This window comes from Mustela nigripes, chromosome 14 (assembly GCF_022355385.1).
Source record: "Mustela nigripes isolate SB6536 chromosome 14, MUSNIG.SB6536, whole genome shotgun sequence".
In the NCBI taxonomy this organism is placed as follows: domain Eukaryota; kingdom Metazoa; phylum Chordata; class Mammalia; order Carnivora; family Mustelidae; genus Mustela; species Mustela nigripes.
Window position 1 is genome coordinate 65,062,898 of NC_081570.1, and position 16,255 is coordinate 65,079,152.

The following is a 16,255-nucleotide window of genomic DNA, read 5'->3' on the forward strand; positions in this document are numbered from 1 at the left end:
AGGGAAGGTGGTCCCAGGGCGAGGGAGTAGGAATAGAATAAGCAAAGGTGTAGAGGTGTATAGCAGTATCCTGTATTTGGGAATACCACGTATGTCTGTATGATTGGAATAGAGGTTCTAGGTGATTGTGTGGCAAGAGATGAAGCTCAAGGTCAGTAGAGACCAAATAATCAAGAGCCTTATATGTGACGATAAAGAGTGGGCAATGAAGGGGTTTAAGCCGGTGGATGATACTTGGCTTTTAGAGAGAGAGTTTGGAGACTATGTCACATGTGATGTTTATAAGCTCAGGTGGCCAAGGAAATCCTTGAAGATTCTATTGTGTAGGTTGAGGAGAGAGAAGATGAAATCCTAAATGAAGGCAGTAGCGTAGGTTTAGACGTGAGAAACAGATTGGAGGAATAGACAGTGGTGTGCTGGAGCCATTTGTATACATCTTTTCCAAACTCCATGTTCAGTGACCTCATGTTAGGGGCTTGAAATTGGCTGTGGTGGCTTGTTTATATCACAGACACAGAGAGTACAGCAAATTTGATTTTTAATTTTTTTCCTGGAGAGCTGATGGTTACACATTTATTTGCATACCACTGAATATTAAGAAGGTAGAGTTGGAAGTTTGGAATATTAAGAAGGTGGAGTTGTAAATTCATTGAATGTAGAAGTAAAATAGATTTCAAATGATGACCCACAGATTTGTGGCTTGGGTGAGGAATGGAATGGAGTGCTTTTCTTTAAGATGAGGAAAACTGGAAGAGAAATAGGTTTGGGTGAAGACTTAGAAAAGAGACACTGTACTTACAATATAATTTTAGGTCTGCTGAGTTTGACATCTGTGAGAGAATTTAGTTGGAAATGTGTAAGAGGTAGACAAGTGTCAGAGAACTAGAGCCTAGGGAATGGGATTTATGAGTAATTTGAAGCTGTGGAAATCTGATCACTCAGAATAGTAAGAAAAAGACCAAGCCTGGAGTTGTGGAGGAAGCCCACCATTAAGGAGAAGAAAGAGGAGGAGCCTGCATAGTGAGGAACGGCCAGACACAGAAGAGACAGCCTCTGGATGGCCTTTTCCCAAGCACTCAAGGACCTATTACTTGTCCCAAGAGCAGGTGCTTCAATTCACTACAGGTTTCCTAAGTTGGTGACAGGCTCTGAGGGAGAAATAAAGGCTGCTTTAAGACACACCCTCAGATTGTCCTGTGTTGATCAGAGTTTATATCACTGTTTTTCATCTAGTGGATCTCAATCTTTGTGTTTAAAACAGGGAGTAGAATTGAAAACTTCATAGTGCTTTGTGCATAGTAAGGGTAGGTTACAGTGTACATAAAAGTTACATGTGTTTTTGTATATTTGTGTTCCATATATATGTGTGTGCATCTGTATAATTGTGTTATGATATAATGTATATATTTCCCATCGTGAGTCATAGCAAAAAATAAAATTTGGAAGCCACTGGTTTAAATGATTCCCTTGTTAAAAATTTGTAGTTTGGGAAATCTTTCCCATACCTAACATGGTTTCTCCTGGTCAGCTGCTTTCTGATCCAAATTCTCCCCCTTCTAGCCATGAGTTGATGGCAGCCTTCCCAGTCCTTATCAAGTATCGGGTGGAATGTCTCTGGTGGTATTTTTTTTAGGGCATGGCTCACTTCCTTTCCCTTTTGCCAATGAAAAGGAACATGTCTCCACAATGAGCTCAACCTTGCAGGGTTTGCCCTGTAAACCTACACTTTCCCAAGGCCATGAAAACCCACCCTTCTTAACTTAAACTCTAGGACCAGACTAGTTCAACTGGTTTGTTTCCTGTGAGGACTTTTAATTGCAGAAAAATAACTATTAAATCTATGAAACTTAGGCTGTTTTACTTGGATGAGTCTGTATTTATCCTGGAGAAGTTCTTTTGTTTGTAAGTGTTGCCCTTTATGGAAAGATGTTTATAGGAGGAGACCCAAAATATTTTTGTAAATTGTTTCCAAAATCCAAGGGAGTTGAAAGAAAAAGTTTACCTCCTAAAATGTTGGTAGTCTTTATTTTGGGGTTAGATTTTGTAATAGAACTCTGGACTATGTCTTCTTTTAGAGGATTCATTTCTGTGCTATGTGTCTATTGGAATAGGATGTTCAGTATGTGAAGTACGTCTGAGTCCTTTGAGTCATTCACAGCTGGAAAACTCGGACCTCATCTTCGTGATTCAGCTCACTGATATACTTGTTTTCAAAGATGAAATCTATTTTATATCAAGAGAGAAACTTTGGCTTCTAAGTTTTAGATGACTTTTTAGATAGAAAGTATTAAATATTTGAAAAGTCTATTTTTCATGCTATTTCTAGTGAGAAAGTTTCAACCAACAAATATGTTTTGTGCCTTTTCATGTATACTGAATTCTACAAAATATACTGGGGAATATGATAAAAGTTACTAAAGAAGAAGAAAGGAAAAGTGGTTAAGTGTATAGACTCTGTCCTATATGGGTTGTGTGATAATGTGGCATTGGATGAATTACTTAAACTTTCTGTGGCTTGGTTTCTTCATACCAAAAGAGAAAATGGTAATAGTATTTATCACATTGAGGATTAAATGATTAAACACACACAAAAAATCATAGATTAATTTATGACACAGGGTACTGTTCAATAAAAGTGTTATTACTCTTATTATGAAGGTGTAGCCTTTCTTGAAGTTGTTCATGAAGAGCAGTGCAGGTGAGTTGGTTAGCAAGTATTTGTTGGGAAATCTGGCACGGTTCCAGATCACATCTCCTATCAAATATGTCCTAATAGTAGCTACCCGCCATTCTGTCTTCTAAGTACTTTCTAAGTAGAAATTCATGTAATCCTTTCACCCATGCTAAAAGATTTAGCCATTTGTTTAAGGTTTCAGAGCCAGCTAGTGCGTGACCGAGGCAGGCTTCTAACCCATGCAGGGAACTTTCAGAGCCAGCTCTCTAACAGCTGTTTTGGATAAGTCTGTATGTTTGCTGTCCTCAAGGAGCTTAAAATTTATATAAGGATGTAGGTACATTAAGAATCATGTAATTCTATTAATTACGGTAATAGCTGCCATTTATTGAATGCTTATAAGAAGCAATAAAGAGCATAGACTCTGAGACAAATTGCTTGGGTGTAATTCCTGTCTCTGCTGCTTATTACCTATGTGATTTTGGACCACTTACTTCCTCTGTTCCTGTTTCCTTATCCATAAAGTGTTGTGAGGATTAAATGAGTTAATATATGTAAAACACTTAAAATAGTGCTTGGCACATGGTGCTGTATAAATGTAAGTCATTCCTTAATAGGACTACTGTTAAGGTCTGTTTTAATCCTCCTGCCTTACCCGAGAGGGATTTTCAGATAAGACTGAGACTTTGGGCTGTTAAATACTTTGCTGAGGTCACCCAGTGGTGGACAGGAAGTACAAGTATGGTACTTCATTCCTGTTTGTTCCTGAGGCTTGTAGTCTTTTTTTTTTTTTTGAAGATTTTTATTTATTTATTTGACAGGCAGACATCACAAGTAGGCGGGGGGAGAGAGAGAGAGAGGTGGAAGCAGGCTCCTCACTGAGTAGAGAGCCCGATGTGGGGCTCGATCCCAGGACTGTGAGACCATGACCCGAGCTGAAGGCAGAGGCTTAACCCACTGAGCCACCCAGGCGCCTCATGACGCATGTATTCTTAACAGCATATGGCACTGACTCTCTAGAATACGATGTGAGCTAGGACATGTACTGTCTGTATGACTTAAACAAAGTGTGCTTCAGCTGAGAGCAGAGCTGACTTCTCCATGACTGGGAAGTGTTCTAAAGCTTAGAGAGTGCTGGGGGCTGGAAGAAATGGTAAGATTGGGACGATACTTTCCCAAAGAGAAAGCCATGGTTTTCAGTAGGTCTCAACAGTACCAGGAGACAGTGTCCTATTTCCATGGAACTCCCCACGAGAGGTGACAGGACAGTCTTAAGAACTGTGCACAGGGGTGCCTGGGTAGCCAGTGGGTTAAAGCCTCTGCTTTCGGCTTAGGTCATGGTCTCAGGGTCCTGGGATCGAGCCCTGCATTGGGCTCTCTGCTCAGCAGGGAGCCTGCTTCCCTTCTTCTCAAATAAATAAAATCTTAAAAACAAAACAAAACTGTGCACAGCCTTGCAATCTGAGGTGAAGGACACCCGTGTCCTGGGCTTGGGTTGCAAGTGGACCCATTGAATTGGACATAGAGTTTCAGAGTAGGGTTTGCATTGGATTGAGCATATTAGCCCTCTTGTTCCTCAGAGAGGAAGATAGATTTACATAACAAAAAGCCAGTTTCTCACCAAGCCTTGAGTGGGGGACTCAAAGTTTGGTTCAATCTGACATTTCTTATACCCAGAATTGTGGAGTAAAATTTTAAATCCATTTTTTTCCAGAAATTTAAATTGGTGTTCAGAGGAGGGAAAGATAGGAGTAGGCTGGACTCATTGAGAAAGATTCCTAGAGAAGATTGCATTTGAACTTGACCTTGGTAGATAAAGAAAAGTATAGACAAGGAGGGTTTTCTGGGGGAAGCGTTCAGGACAGTGAAGAGGTTGTAGGAATTGGAGCAAATCAGGTTGCAAAAGCAGTTTCTGGGTTCTTTTTCTTTAATTTTTAAATTTAAGTTCAATTTAACTAATATACACTGTAGTATTAGTTTCAGAGGTAGAATCTAGTGATTTATCAGTTGCATACAACACACGGTGCTCATCACTTCAAGTGCCCTCCTGACACAGAGGGAGACAAATGATGGGAGACTTTTTTTTTTTTTTTTTTTAAGATTTTATTTATTTGACAGACGAGGAGAGAAAGAGAACATAAGCAGGGGGAGTGGGAGAGGAAGAATCAGGCTTCCCGCTGAGCAGGGAGCCCGATGTGGGACTTGATCCCAGGACCCTGGGCTCATGATCTGAGCTGAAAGCAGACACCTAAAGACTGAGCCACCCAGGCACCTTATAGGCAGTAGGCTGAGGGTTGCTGGAAGGGAGGTGGGTGAGCGGATGGAGTGGTTGGGCTTTTTAAAGAAGAGCTCCAAAAACTAGGTGGGGAATCTGAGCTTGTTTTTGAGCTCAATAGGGAGTCATTTAGGTATTAGAACTGAAGAATGATACGATGAAGTAGATTTTTAGGGAATTAAGCCTAGAAAAACAATGTGACCATACTTTATAGAGGAGAAACTGTAGCAGGCTCCTGTATCAGTGCCTGAGTGAGGGATAAGGGCTGGGATTAGAGGCAGCAACAGGAGTTTGGAGGAGAGAAAAAAGCCCGAGTAATATTGCCAAGGCAGAAATGGCAGTTAGGGGGTGGACCTATGCTGCTTAAAGGAGAAGAGTGAAGAGAAGAGCGTGCTGAGAAGCAAACGTCACTCCCAAGATGTCCATCCTCGGAGCCCCTGTAATAAGAGTGATCAGAAATGTGGTGGTTTGGATGTGGAAATTGTTTGGGGGCAAGTCAGTGAGAGATGTTCAGCTTTTGATATTTTGCATTTTATCTGACAATGGCACTCTCTTTCATGTATTTTTTTTTTTTTTTTTTTTGGCAAAGGTTTAAAGTCTTCACAATGATAAATTGGGGGGATAGAACATGCCATTTAATCATTTTTTTATGTCGTAGTTTGTTCTGTCCTTCTCTCCAGCTAGATGTGGTTTGGCATTTACCACAAAGTAACTATGGGAGAAGATAAATGAGGAGCTAAGTTCTGTTTTATTGGGGGTGTGGCAGATGTGTTAGATGAATACTGAGTGTAACTGATAAATGTGTTTTCAGCTGAATAAAGACTCAGGCTAAATATGTACTCTTTCCATTCTAGTTGTAAACTGTCATTAAAAGAAAATTTATTGGGGGCGCCTGGGTGGGTCAGTGGGTTAAAGCCTCTGCCTTCGGCTCGGGTCATGGTCCCAGGGTCCTGGGATCGGACCCCACATCGGGCTCTCCGCTCCTTGGGGAGCCTGCTTTCTCCTCTCTCTCTGCATGCCTCTCTGCCTACTTGTGATCTCTGTCTGTCAAATAAATAAATAAAATCTTTACAAAAAAAACCAAAAGTAAAAAATAAAGCAAATTAAAAAAATAAAACTTATTAAATGCTGACATATTTAATTGAGAAAAGAAAAATTATAATCCACAATACTAAGAACTGTGTAATCTGTTATCCCAGACACTAACGCTAAACAGTGATTGGTTTCTTAGAACTATAATGTTTCAGGAGCATTTGGAGTTAACAACAACCATGAATAGAAGCCATAACTGTTTTCAACTGGTCTTTTTTCTTTTTTTTTTTTTAAGATTTTATTTATTTATTTGACAGGGGGATAGAGAGTACAAGTAGACAGAGTGGCATGCAGAAGGAGAGGGAGAGCAGACCGAGCAGGGAGCCCCATACAGGGCTCGATCCCAGGACCTTGGGATCATGACCTGAGCTGAAGGCAGCTGCTCAACAGACTGAGCCACCCAGCAACCCCTGTTTTCAACTACTCTTAAACTTAGTAATAACAGTATAGGAGGAAGGGGGAAAAATGATGCTAAAATGTAAGTGGCTTCCTTAGTATGGCTGAATAATATGAATATAATGTAACTTATAAAATGAATATAATCTAACTTATTAGAAAAACAGCAATTATAGCAATAATACATATTCTGCCAGAGTATTTGTACAATGGGAGCTGTCATATAATTACAGGAAAATGGATCTAACAAATTGTGCTCAAATAAGAGTATGTTTTCAGAAAAAGTTAGGCAGATTATCCCGTTTGTGTATGGAAAATGATTGATAAATGAAAAGGCAGATTATAAAAATAATGGATGGTAATATCCCATTTCTATAAAAATGATCTTTAAATATAGAAGAAAAATGAATTGCAGTGTATGTATATTGAAATTTAATGGTTTAGGTGGTGAGTTTGACTTCTTTCTTTAGGATTCTTGTATTTTTTTGCATATTTAATATAAAATAAGCATACTAACTTTCATAACCAGAAAATAATTATTTAGAAAAAGAGGATAACATTTCTGTCTAGGAAGTAGGGAAACTGAATCATTCTACTTTAATGGTTTTATAATTTTTAATTATAGGATTCTCATTTTTTAAAAAGATTTTATTTGAGAGAGTGTGCACATGAAAGAGAGAGAGAGAGAGTGTGTGTGTGTGTGTGCGCGTGCGTATGCACACGCACTCACTCAGGGACAGGGACAAGGGGCTGAGGGAGAGGGAGAAGCAGGCTCCCCCTGAGCAGGGAGAGAGAACTGGAAGTGGGGCTCTATCCCAGGGCCCTGGGATCATGATCTGAAATGAAGGCAGGTGCTTAACCCACTAAGCCACCCAGGTGCCCTGATTATTCTCATTTTAAACAGTTTTCTTTAATATTATAAATGGTTCTATGTTAGAAATGTGGTAGAATATTCCATTGTATTATTTTAAATTGATATTTCTAAAAAAAAAGTTTTATTTATTTATTTGGCAGAGAGAGAGAGAGAGAGAGAGATCACAAGTAGGCAGAGCAGAGAGAGAGGGGGAAAGCAGGCTATCCCCTGAGCAGAGAGCCCGATGCGGGGCTCGATCCCAGAACCCTGAGATCATGACCTGAGCTGAAGGCAGAGGCTTAACCCACTGAGCCATGCAGGTGCCCCAAGTATGTTTTTATAACTACTTTTCATACCTTTTTTTTGAAAGCTGGTAGAAAAATATGTAGTAAACCAGTAATAAAAGTAAATAATAACTCTTGATTTTAAAAAAATTCTTATGATAAAATCATACTGTGGAATAAAATAAATTTAAAAGGGTTAATGTCTTTTAGACAGCACTTAAGTTTTTTGCCCTCCTATTTTCCAATAGGAGGTTTGTAATTTCTTTTCTAACAAAGTCCCCTCTGGATTAAAGCTACAAACCTTCCCAGAGGTACACATTAATTTTTGCCTGTAATTTCAAAGAGTGTTAAAAACAAGGCTGAGTTTCTCTTAAATAACCTCCTAACTAAGGAACAAGATTTGGGTCACAGTTATTCCATTTCTCAAAAATGTCATGCACTGTTCAGTCTCCTCAAAGAAACAGTTAAGAGCAACTGTGTGTGTGTGTGTGTGTGTGTGTGTGTGTGTGTGTACATGTGTTTTGTGGGGTTGGTTCATGGGTTGCCAGCCCTTTTGATCCAGTGGACAACTGTTGCCTTGTGAAGTAGGTTACTTCATTCTTTTTATCTGCCCAGCACCCTACCAACTGAATTATTCTAAAGGAGTCTGAGAAATGTTGAGAGGAAGGATACATGGGAAAGAGGGATGTACGGTTAAAATTTTAGATTCTGGGACACAAGCTAGATTTTAGCCAGTTGTGCTAAGAAGTGTGCGTTTGTGCATGTGTGAGTTGGGGTTTGGAAATAGGGTAGGGAGCACTTAGGCTGTTTACAGACAGTTCCATCTGTGTGTGTCTAAGCATTGGAGGGCCTGTTTAGAAGTTGCTTTACTGCTTAGACAGAATTCTGCATTGTGAGATGGCTTTTAGCTGGAGACCGTGGAAAACCTTCCAAGCTGGCTTGTGCAGAAAAGAGAATCTTATAAATCAATTGTCCATGAGTGATGCTGACATTAGTAAAACTCTGTGGGGCCTGTATAATGTGATCGGAACTCAGTTTCCTGCTCTTTTTTTTCTGCAGTGCTGCCTGAGGTATCTCTTTTATAATTCATGTATCATTTTTTTTTCATGTATCATTTTAAGGTTAGTTTGACACTGTATCCCAAGGTGGTGGTCAGCAACTGTTGGGACTGTGTTGCTTCCTTATTCATGTAGAATAAAAAAGGAGAGTGTGCTTGTCTCATAATTTCTAGCAAAACTCCTCAGGTTCATTCTGGCTTACCTGACTTTGGTCACATGCCCACCCCTGAAATAGTGACTTGTGAGGAAGGGAATCCATTGGGTTTTCCATCCCTGAAGCTGGGAGCAGTTAGCTTCCCCTGAACCACAGTGATCCTCAAATAACTGAAAGATACTGAGAAAATGACCAATGGGGTGGACGCTGGAGGGGCTCCATACGGAGTGCCCCTATGAGGGGTGGGTCTAACCTCAGCCACTTTGGAGAATCTGAGTGGAGCTGTGGGATGGGCATGTGCTGTTTACACCCTCCTGTAAACTGAAGGTAGGGGGAAGGATAGTTTTATGGAACAGATTAAATAGAATAAAAAAGAGACCTCTGTATTTGAAGTGACCTTTTCCTGAACATTCTTAGAAAACCAGTGCAAATACTTCCAATGCGGAGGGAGATCGGGAAGAGCAGATTTCTCCTCTCCAGACTGAAATGTATCAGCAGAAGCATTCTATAATACGAACAGGCCACTGGGCTGAGCACATTTTATACATTAGTCATGCGAATGTTTAAAACCATACCATATTTAGGTGTTTTTCTCATTTTCCGGATTAGGGCTTATTCAAGTTCACATAGTTTATAAACAGAAGTGGGTTTTAAACTCACATTTTCAGATTCTGAAGTCCATCTTGTTCCCTGAGCAAGTGTTGGATGTAGCTGAGTTTGCCTGTGCCCACCTCCTGTTGAAATCCTGGCTCTGTCCCTGCTTATGAAAGTGATGATCCGTATTCTACCCATACCCAGCTAGGGCCCTCATGGGACCAGAACAGACCTCATTCTGTGCAGAAGTATTCCCCACTGTGTCACCCTGGGTCAGTTGGGGATCTAGGCCATGTTGTATGTGCTCCTTCTGAAAACGGGGCTTTAGTTTCTGTCAGCCCTCTTATTTCTCTAGAGGTCAGGGTGGGACTAGAGACAGATCTCTTTCTGTCTTTTCTGCTTCCCATTTTCTCCACTTTACCTTGAAAATGCCACTTAAAATGGAATATAATAAAGAATGATACAAATGTGTATAAACATCTTATTTTAAAACCTATATATTCTTTTAGGGTTTTTTTTTTTTTTTTATTAACATAAAACCCCCTTCTGGAGTGGAGGACACAAACTGGAGTTCTGTGAAGTCTTATAATTATAACCTTAATGCAAGCCTGTGGGTTCTGTTTCACTTTTTAAAAACTAGATATATGAAATGCTGAAGATATTTTCCGTAATCTAGTGCTGTCTTGCCCACACCTAATTTTTTTTTTTTTTTTTTGATCTTGGCCTCATGGAATCTTTCCAAAGCAGTTAACCTACTTTTCCTAGCAATAATAACTCTTTGGTTCACATTTTTTTTTTCATCGGGGCATGTACTTTTAAATTAAATTGCGTAATTAGAGTAACAGATACAATCTCCACAAAAGGGGCTGGAGAACAAATGTGACTGCTTCTTGGTGCCATCCACTTCAGCTATGGGAGCAGCCACACCCCACACGCTGTGTTTTGTGCCCTCCGTGACCAGCAGGTGGGTAGGATGTGTGCTTCAGCCGAGTGAGGAGCCCTGCATCTAGTGACTCCAGCCATCTGCGGGCTGGTTTCTAGTGTCTGCCTTATGAGCTTCATCCCTCTCCTCGCTTGGCCCCAGGAGAGGCCCCAGGTAAACTTGTTCATGGAAAGTGAAGGGACTGATTTAGGGCTTGGCCTGGTTGGTTAGACATGCTGAGGCCAGTACCCCAAAAGTAGGCCAGATGAGAGAGAAACATTCACAACCTTCAAAACACTCAGCACGGATGTACAGAACTTGTTTTTTTTTTTTTTTAAATTTTATTTATTTATTTGACAGAGAGAGAGAGATCACAAGTAGGCAGAGCAGCAGGCAGAGAGAGAGGGGAAAGCAGGCTCCCTGCTGAACAGAGAGCCTGATTTGGGGCTCTATCCCAGGACCCTGAGATTATGACCTGAGCCAAAGGCAGAGGCTTAACCCACTGAGCCACTGAGGCGCCCCCAGAACTTGTATTTTTCCCCCTGTGCGTGAACAGGACCATCTAGCCTGTTTTCATGTATAAACTGGTTGATTTACATCCTTAAATCATAGGATCATAGAGAAACATGGCTTCTGTTTCCTCAGCTAAGACGGCCAGGTTTCTGGAGCCTGGGCCAAGACAGAACTTAAAATTTAACTTTTGGTGCCACCAAGTGGTTGATTTTGAGATAACTACTATAATGGAGAAGGATGGTTTGACAAATAATGACTGAAAAAAAAGCTGGGGTGAATCGGCGAAGCATATAGGATTTTTAGGATAATGAGATGATTCTGGATGCTGTAGTCATGGTGGATCTAGGTCACGACATTTCCCAAACCCGCAGAATGTACAGCACCAAGAGTGAAGCCTACCGTAAACCGCAGACTTCAGGTAATGATGTGAGCGTAGGCCTGTTGATTGTAACAAATGTACCCCTGTGCTGGTGGACGGGGATAATGGGAGACGCTGTACATATGGGGGGGCAGAAGGTATATGGGAAATCTGTCTTTAAGTTTTGCTGTGAACCTACAATTGCCTTAAAAAAAATAAAGCTTATTAAAAAAAATTTTCCATTCTACATTTTCCCTTCTAGCTACTGGTGTTGCAAGTAAGAGCAAGGCAAGATAGAGCCGTCATCTGGGGGGTTGGCTGACTTCTCCAGCATTGATGACAGTCCCTTGATAGAGTTCCCACATTCCAGAGGCTGGGTGCTTAGTTTTGTAAATCTCAAAAACCTTTTATTTTTTTTTACTATTTCCAGAGTTGTTCAATTTTCCAGGGTTATATCATGCTCACTAAACTTCTAAGAAACTTGTTAAGTCAGAATGCTAGTGTAATACTTTACAATTAGAAATGTGTATGTCGTGGGAGACCAAAACACAGGTGTTAGCTGAACAGTTCATTTTCTACCCTATAGGAAATTTGTATGGGAAGACGGATTATACTGAGTAGGTTGCTTGGTGAAGTCACCGGGGTGGTGTGTGTGTGTCGTAGAGGGAGTGGGGGGTGTAAGGTTGTTTATCTTGAAGGTTAGTATCGTTAAGCTGAAGCTGCCTTTCTTTTCTTAAGATTTTATTTAATTGAAAGAAAGAGAGTGTGAGTGCACGCACAGGCAATAGCAGCAGGAGGGAGAAGCAGGCTCCCCGCTGAGCAGGGAGCCCAATGCAGGACTTGATCCCAGGACCGTGGGACCATGACCTGAGCAGAACGCAGACGCTTAACCTCAAGCTGAGACTGTCTTGAGCACTTTAGGTCTATGTGGGACTCAGAGCTGGGAATACGTTGTGGGCAGTGCTGATGACAGACTGACCTCATCTTTTCCTCTGGGCACTCTTCCGGAAACTCTGTGCAGAACATCTTGCTTCCATTAACTCGTTCTTCCCTCAGGGCATAGTATGACTGGCAGGGCAAATGCTGTGCACTTGCCAATAAAGCTTTAGTCTCTGGAGACTGTCTGAGCACCATAATTAGCATTAGCATCATTAGCCATCACTGAAAGGTTTTTGCTTGGGAAAACGGGTCTCTTTGTTGCGTTTTTGTTGATTTTTTATAGTAAAAATTTTAATTTTTTGTACATTTATAATGAATTGTATAGAAATTTTTATAATTTTAATATTCATTCTCAGAAGAAGACTTGTTTTATGTTTTGGTGATTGTTTCCCCAAATGCAGGTTAAAATTAATATGTAAAATCCTTAATCGCTTTGGAGTAGATTCCCAGTAGTAAAACAGTGCTTGCTGAAGGCTGGTATTATTCTGGGTTCTAGGTCAGTTAGAACACATTTCTGTGGTTCACTTGATGTCTGTCTTGAGACGTCTGTCTCACTATCTACTTGCATGTACCAGCGCGTCCTGTAGTTCCTCGTTGGAGCTCTATTATCTGCAGTTCTTGGTATGGCCTCTCCCTGCTCCCCATTTCTGTCCCTTGTCCCAAACTGCTGCCACATAGAGTCCTAGTACTCAGGGAATATTTGCAAAGTTATAAATTGGTAGCCAATAGCCAGAATTGGATCCCCAGATCTTTTACTTTTGCCAATATGTTGTTTTTAAAAGTTTGATTTATTTGACAAAACTTAAAAATGAGGAGATTCGTAGAGAACTCTGAGTATCCAGTTTCTTTGCATACATGTCCCTCCAGTTATGCAGGGCCTATGTTTCCCCAGGGCAGTGTGTTTTTGGAGTGGCCTAGAAAGGTCGTGAACCTTGGAGTTATCCTTGGGCCCCGCCCTACCTAGCCTTTCACTCATTTGTTACTACTTGGTCTTGGGGAAGGAGGTGACTCTTGGTGCATAGGAAAAATAAAAGACAACAGGCCTAAGGAAAGCAGTGGTTTTCCATGGATATTTTGCTTCCTGTTCTTTTGCCTGCCTTCTGAGGGGAATTCCTTCCTAACTTGGTCCTAGCCTCTATAGAATCCTGCTTCTCTCAGTATGACACCTCTGAATATGTCCCCTGTGGTTGCAAGAGGGACAGTGTTGGAGTGTCACTGGGAAAAGCATACAGACTTTGGTGTCACAAGACCTGGATTTGAATCCCTGCTCTGCTTCTTATGGAGTTCAATTTCCTTTTCAGTAAAAGGAGAGCTATAACTTATCTCCTGGGTTGATAGGAGTATTTTTTTTTTAAAGATTTTTTTTTTTTTATTTATTAGTTTGACAGAGAGAAATCACAAGTAGATGGAGAGGCAGCCAGAGAGAGAGATAGGGAAGCAGGTTCCCTGCTGAGCAGAGAGCCCGATGCAGGACTCGATCCCAGGACCCTGAGATCATGACCTGAGCTGAAGGCAGCGGCTCAACCCACTGAGCCACCCAGGCACCCCTGGGTTGATAGGAGTATTAAATGGGATTTTGTATATAGAACGTCATGCAGAAGGTAGGTACTCAAACAGTGGCACCTCCATCCCTCTCTTCTATCAAAACATGACTTTTCCTTCTCATGACCTTAAGGAAGTCTGGCTGAATTATTTGCCGCTGTTCTCCACTTTCTTTACACCCTTTTAATCTTATAATAAAGCTAACTTTCTATTCCTTATAATATCCAGTCTTTCCTAACTGTACACTTCAAATCGTTACCTTTTCTTTTTGTAGCTGGACTGTATGTGGAATATAAGAATGATGGCAGGAGAATTTACTTTGTTTAGGAAATTATATAAGAAGGCATACCTTCTATCAGATCGCTAATTGTATATATAGTTTTATGATAGAAACTACATTTGGTTTTATAGCAATCTGTTGAAACTGAGTATACATACCTTTCTTCCTCCATTGTATGTTTATAGAAGTAGAGCCAAGGTCAAAAGCTGGAAAATCATCAGCAGAAAAAATTGGTACTGGAAGAGAGACACTTCGCCTGAGATCAAAGGGTTCTGCCTCCATGGAAGACATGGTAGGTTATGTTTATTTAATTCCCATTCTGCTTGGAAATGTGTGGATGTTCATGTTTATTAGAGCTGTCAATAAAGGTAAAGCCACAAAGTTAAACAAAATACCATATACCCTATTAAAGTATGGACTTTAATTCATTGCCTACCTAAACAATGTGAAAGTTACTGAAAGCATTTAAGAAGGAAATGTAGAAAATAGATACAAGAGAAGAAATTAGGATGTATAGCCAACTTCAGCTATCTATTTTTTATTATCAGCAGAAAATGTTTGCTAGAATCTGTAAACATCTAGACTGGCTCAAAAACTTAACCAAAATGCTCTGAGGGCCAAGAGAAAGTCTCTGGGCCACCTATAGTAGCAGTCATAGTTAAGATTTTGATAGTGAAAGATATTCATGAACTCCAGTCTCCTCAGGTAAAACATTCTGTAGTCATCTTTGACTCTTCTCTTTCATGTTCCATGTCCCTTTCATTAACAAACCCTGGTGGGCCTACCTCCACAATAGACCAGAATCCAGCAACTTCTCACTATCTCTGCCCTCATCACTTTGGCCCAAGGCACCTACATCTTGTCCTGAATATTGCAGTCACTTGTATTTAGTCTTCCTGCGCTCACCCTTCCCTCTTTCCCTCTGTGCTCAGAACAATAGCCAGTATTAAAAAAACACAAGTGGTTACTTTTTTGTCTACACTCTCCAGTGGTTTCCCATGCCACTCAAGATAAAAGCTAAAGTTCTCAGAGTGACGAACATGATCTGACTCTGCATCTCTTCTCTGATCTCATTTCCTACCACTCTCCTCTTGGCTCACGCTGCTTCAGTCACATGGGTCTCCTTGCTGTCCCTAAATACTTTGGATGCGTCACAACTCAGGGTCTCTGTACTGCTGTTCCCTCTAACTGAAAGCCTTGCCCATTTCAGGACATGGCTCTACTGACTTTTTGAGGTTTCTGTCCACATATCACCTTATCTAAAAGGCCTTTGAGTATCTTGCATAACTAGCAATTCCTGCCACCCTTCCCCCTGCCCAATCTTGCTTACCATTAATTTTCTTTAAAGCATTAAGCACAATAGGACATATTGTATCTTTGTTTCTTGTCTGTTTAGTTCCTTTGCTCACATCTTGTTCACTGCTGTCACCCCAGCACCTAGAACAGTACCCAACACATCAAAGGAATTCACGTCTTTGTTGAATTAATAAATGATGCATTTAAACTTGAGAAGAATAGAGTTTTGTGATTGACTCAGTTTTTGAGTGAAAAATGCCAAAAGGGGAATAGAGAAACGGAGGGAGGAAAGGTAGAAGGAGAAAACAGTAGGGGTTAAGGGAGACAGGGTGAGGACTCATGGTGGCAAGTGGCGGTCTGCTTAGCCAGTGAAGACAGTGGTGATGAAGCTGTCCTATAGGCAGAGGGGGCGTCAGGCCTGTGTCTGAGGCTAGGGAGTTCCTGTAGGCAGAGGGTACAATGCTAGACCTAGCTAGTTTTGTGTTCCTATTGTCCTGTGTTTTTAAACAAAACAATGTTTTTGAAAAAAAAAATTTGATTCCCCATGTTTTTGAAAAGCAGAAGAGTGAGACTGGTGAACAGTGAGACCATTTTCACAGAGCGGGATCCCAGAGCTTGTTGGGTGATGATGTCCAGGGTCAGTCATGGGGGTGGTTTGTTGGAACAGACACTCAAGGAACCATGAGGCTGAGGTTGTTTTGAATGTTTGAGTCAACCATTATGTTGTCAGCAGGGGAGAATCCAGAGGAGGACTCAGTTGCGTTCCTGGGTACTGGGTAGTTAAGTGAAGGGATTGACATGGAGGCAAGGAAGAGACCTAGGAGGACCAGAAGCGTTTTGCAAATGAGATATGAAGAGGTATGTGAAACACTCAGGGCAGGGACATCTGGCCAATCTGAGTCTCTACTTGCCTGGTGTCCTGCATACTCTGAGGCATATTGCTGCGTGAATGAATAAACCTGTGTAGAAGAAAGGACTCTGGAAGAGAATGGAAGAACAGTGAGAGGGGGCTGGCAGTGGGGAGC

The 16,255-nt window shown here is 41.0% G+C and overlaps 1 protein-coding gene across 3 annotated transcripts in view; it reads left to right on the forward strand.

Annotated features, from left to right (window-relative positions):
• GIPC2 (GIPC PDZ domain containing family member 2) overlaps nt 1-16,255 on the forward strand; it is an 83,577-nt gene that overhangs the window by 53,063 nt on the left and 14,259 nt on the right. For all 3 annotated transcript variants that reach the window (XM_059375213.1, XM_059375212.1, XM_059375214.1), the window contains exon 4: nt 14,120-14,226. In XM_059375213.1, coding sequence (XP_059231196.1) covers nt 14,120-14,226 — 107 coding nt within the window. The remainder of the gene's footprint in view (nt 1-14,119; nt 14,227-16,255) is intronic.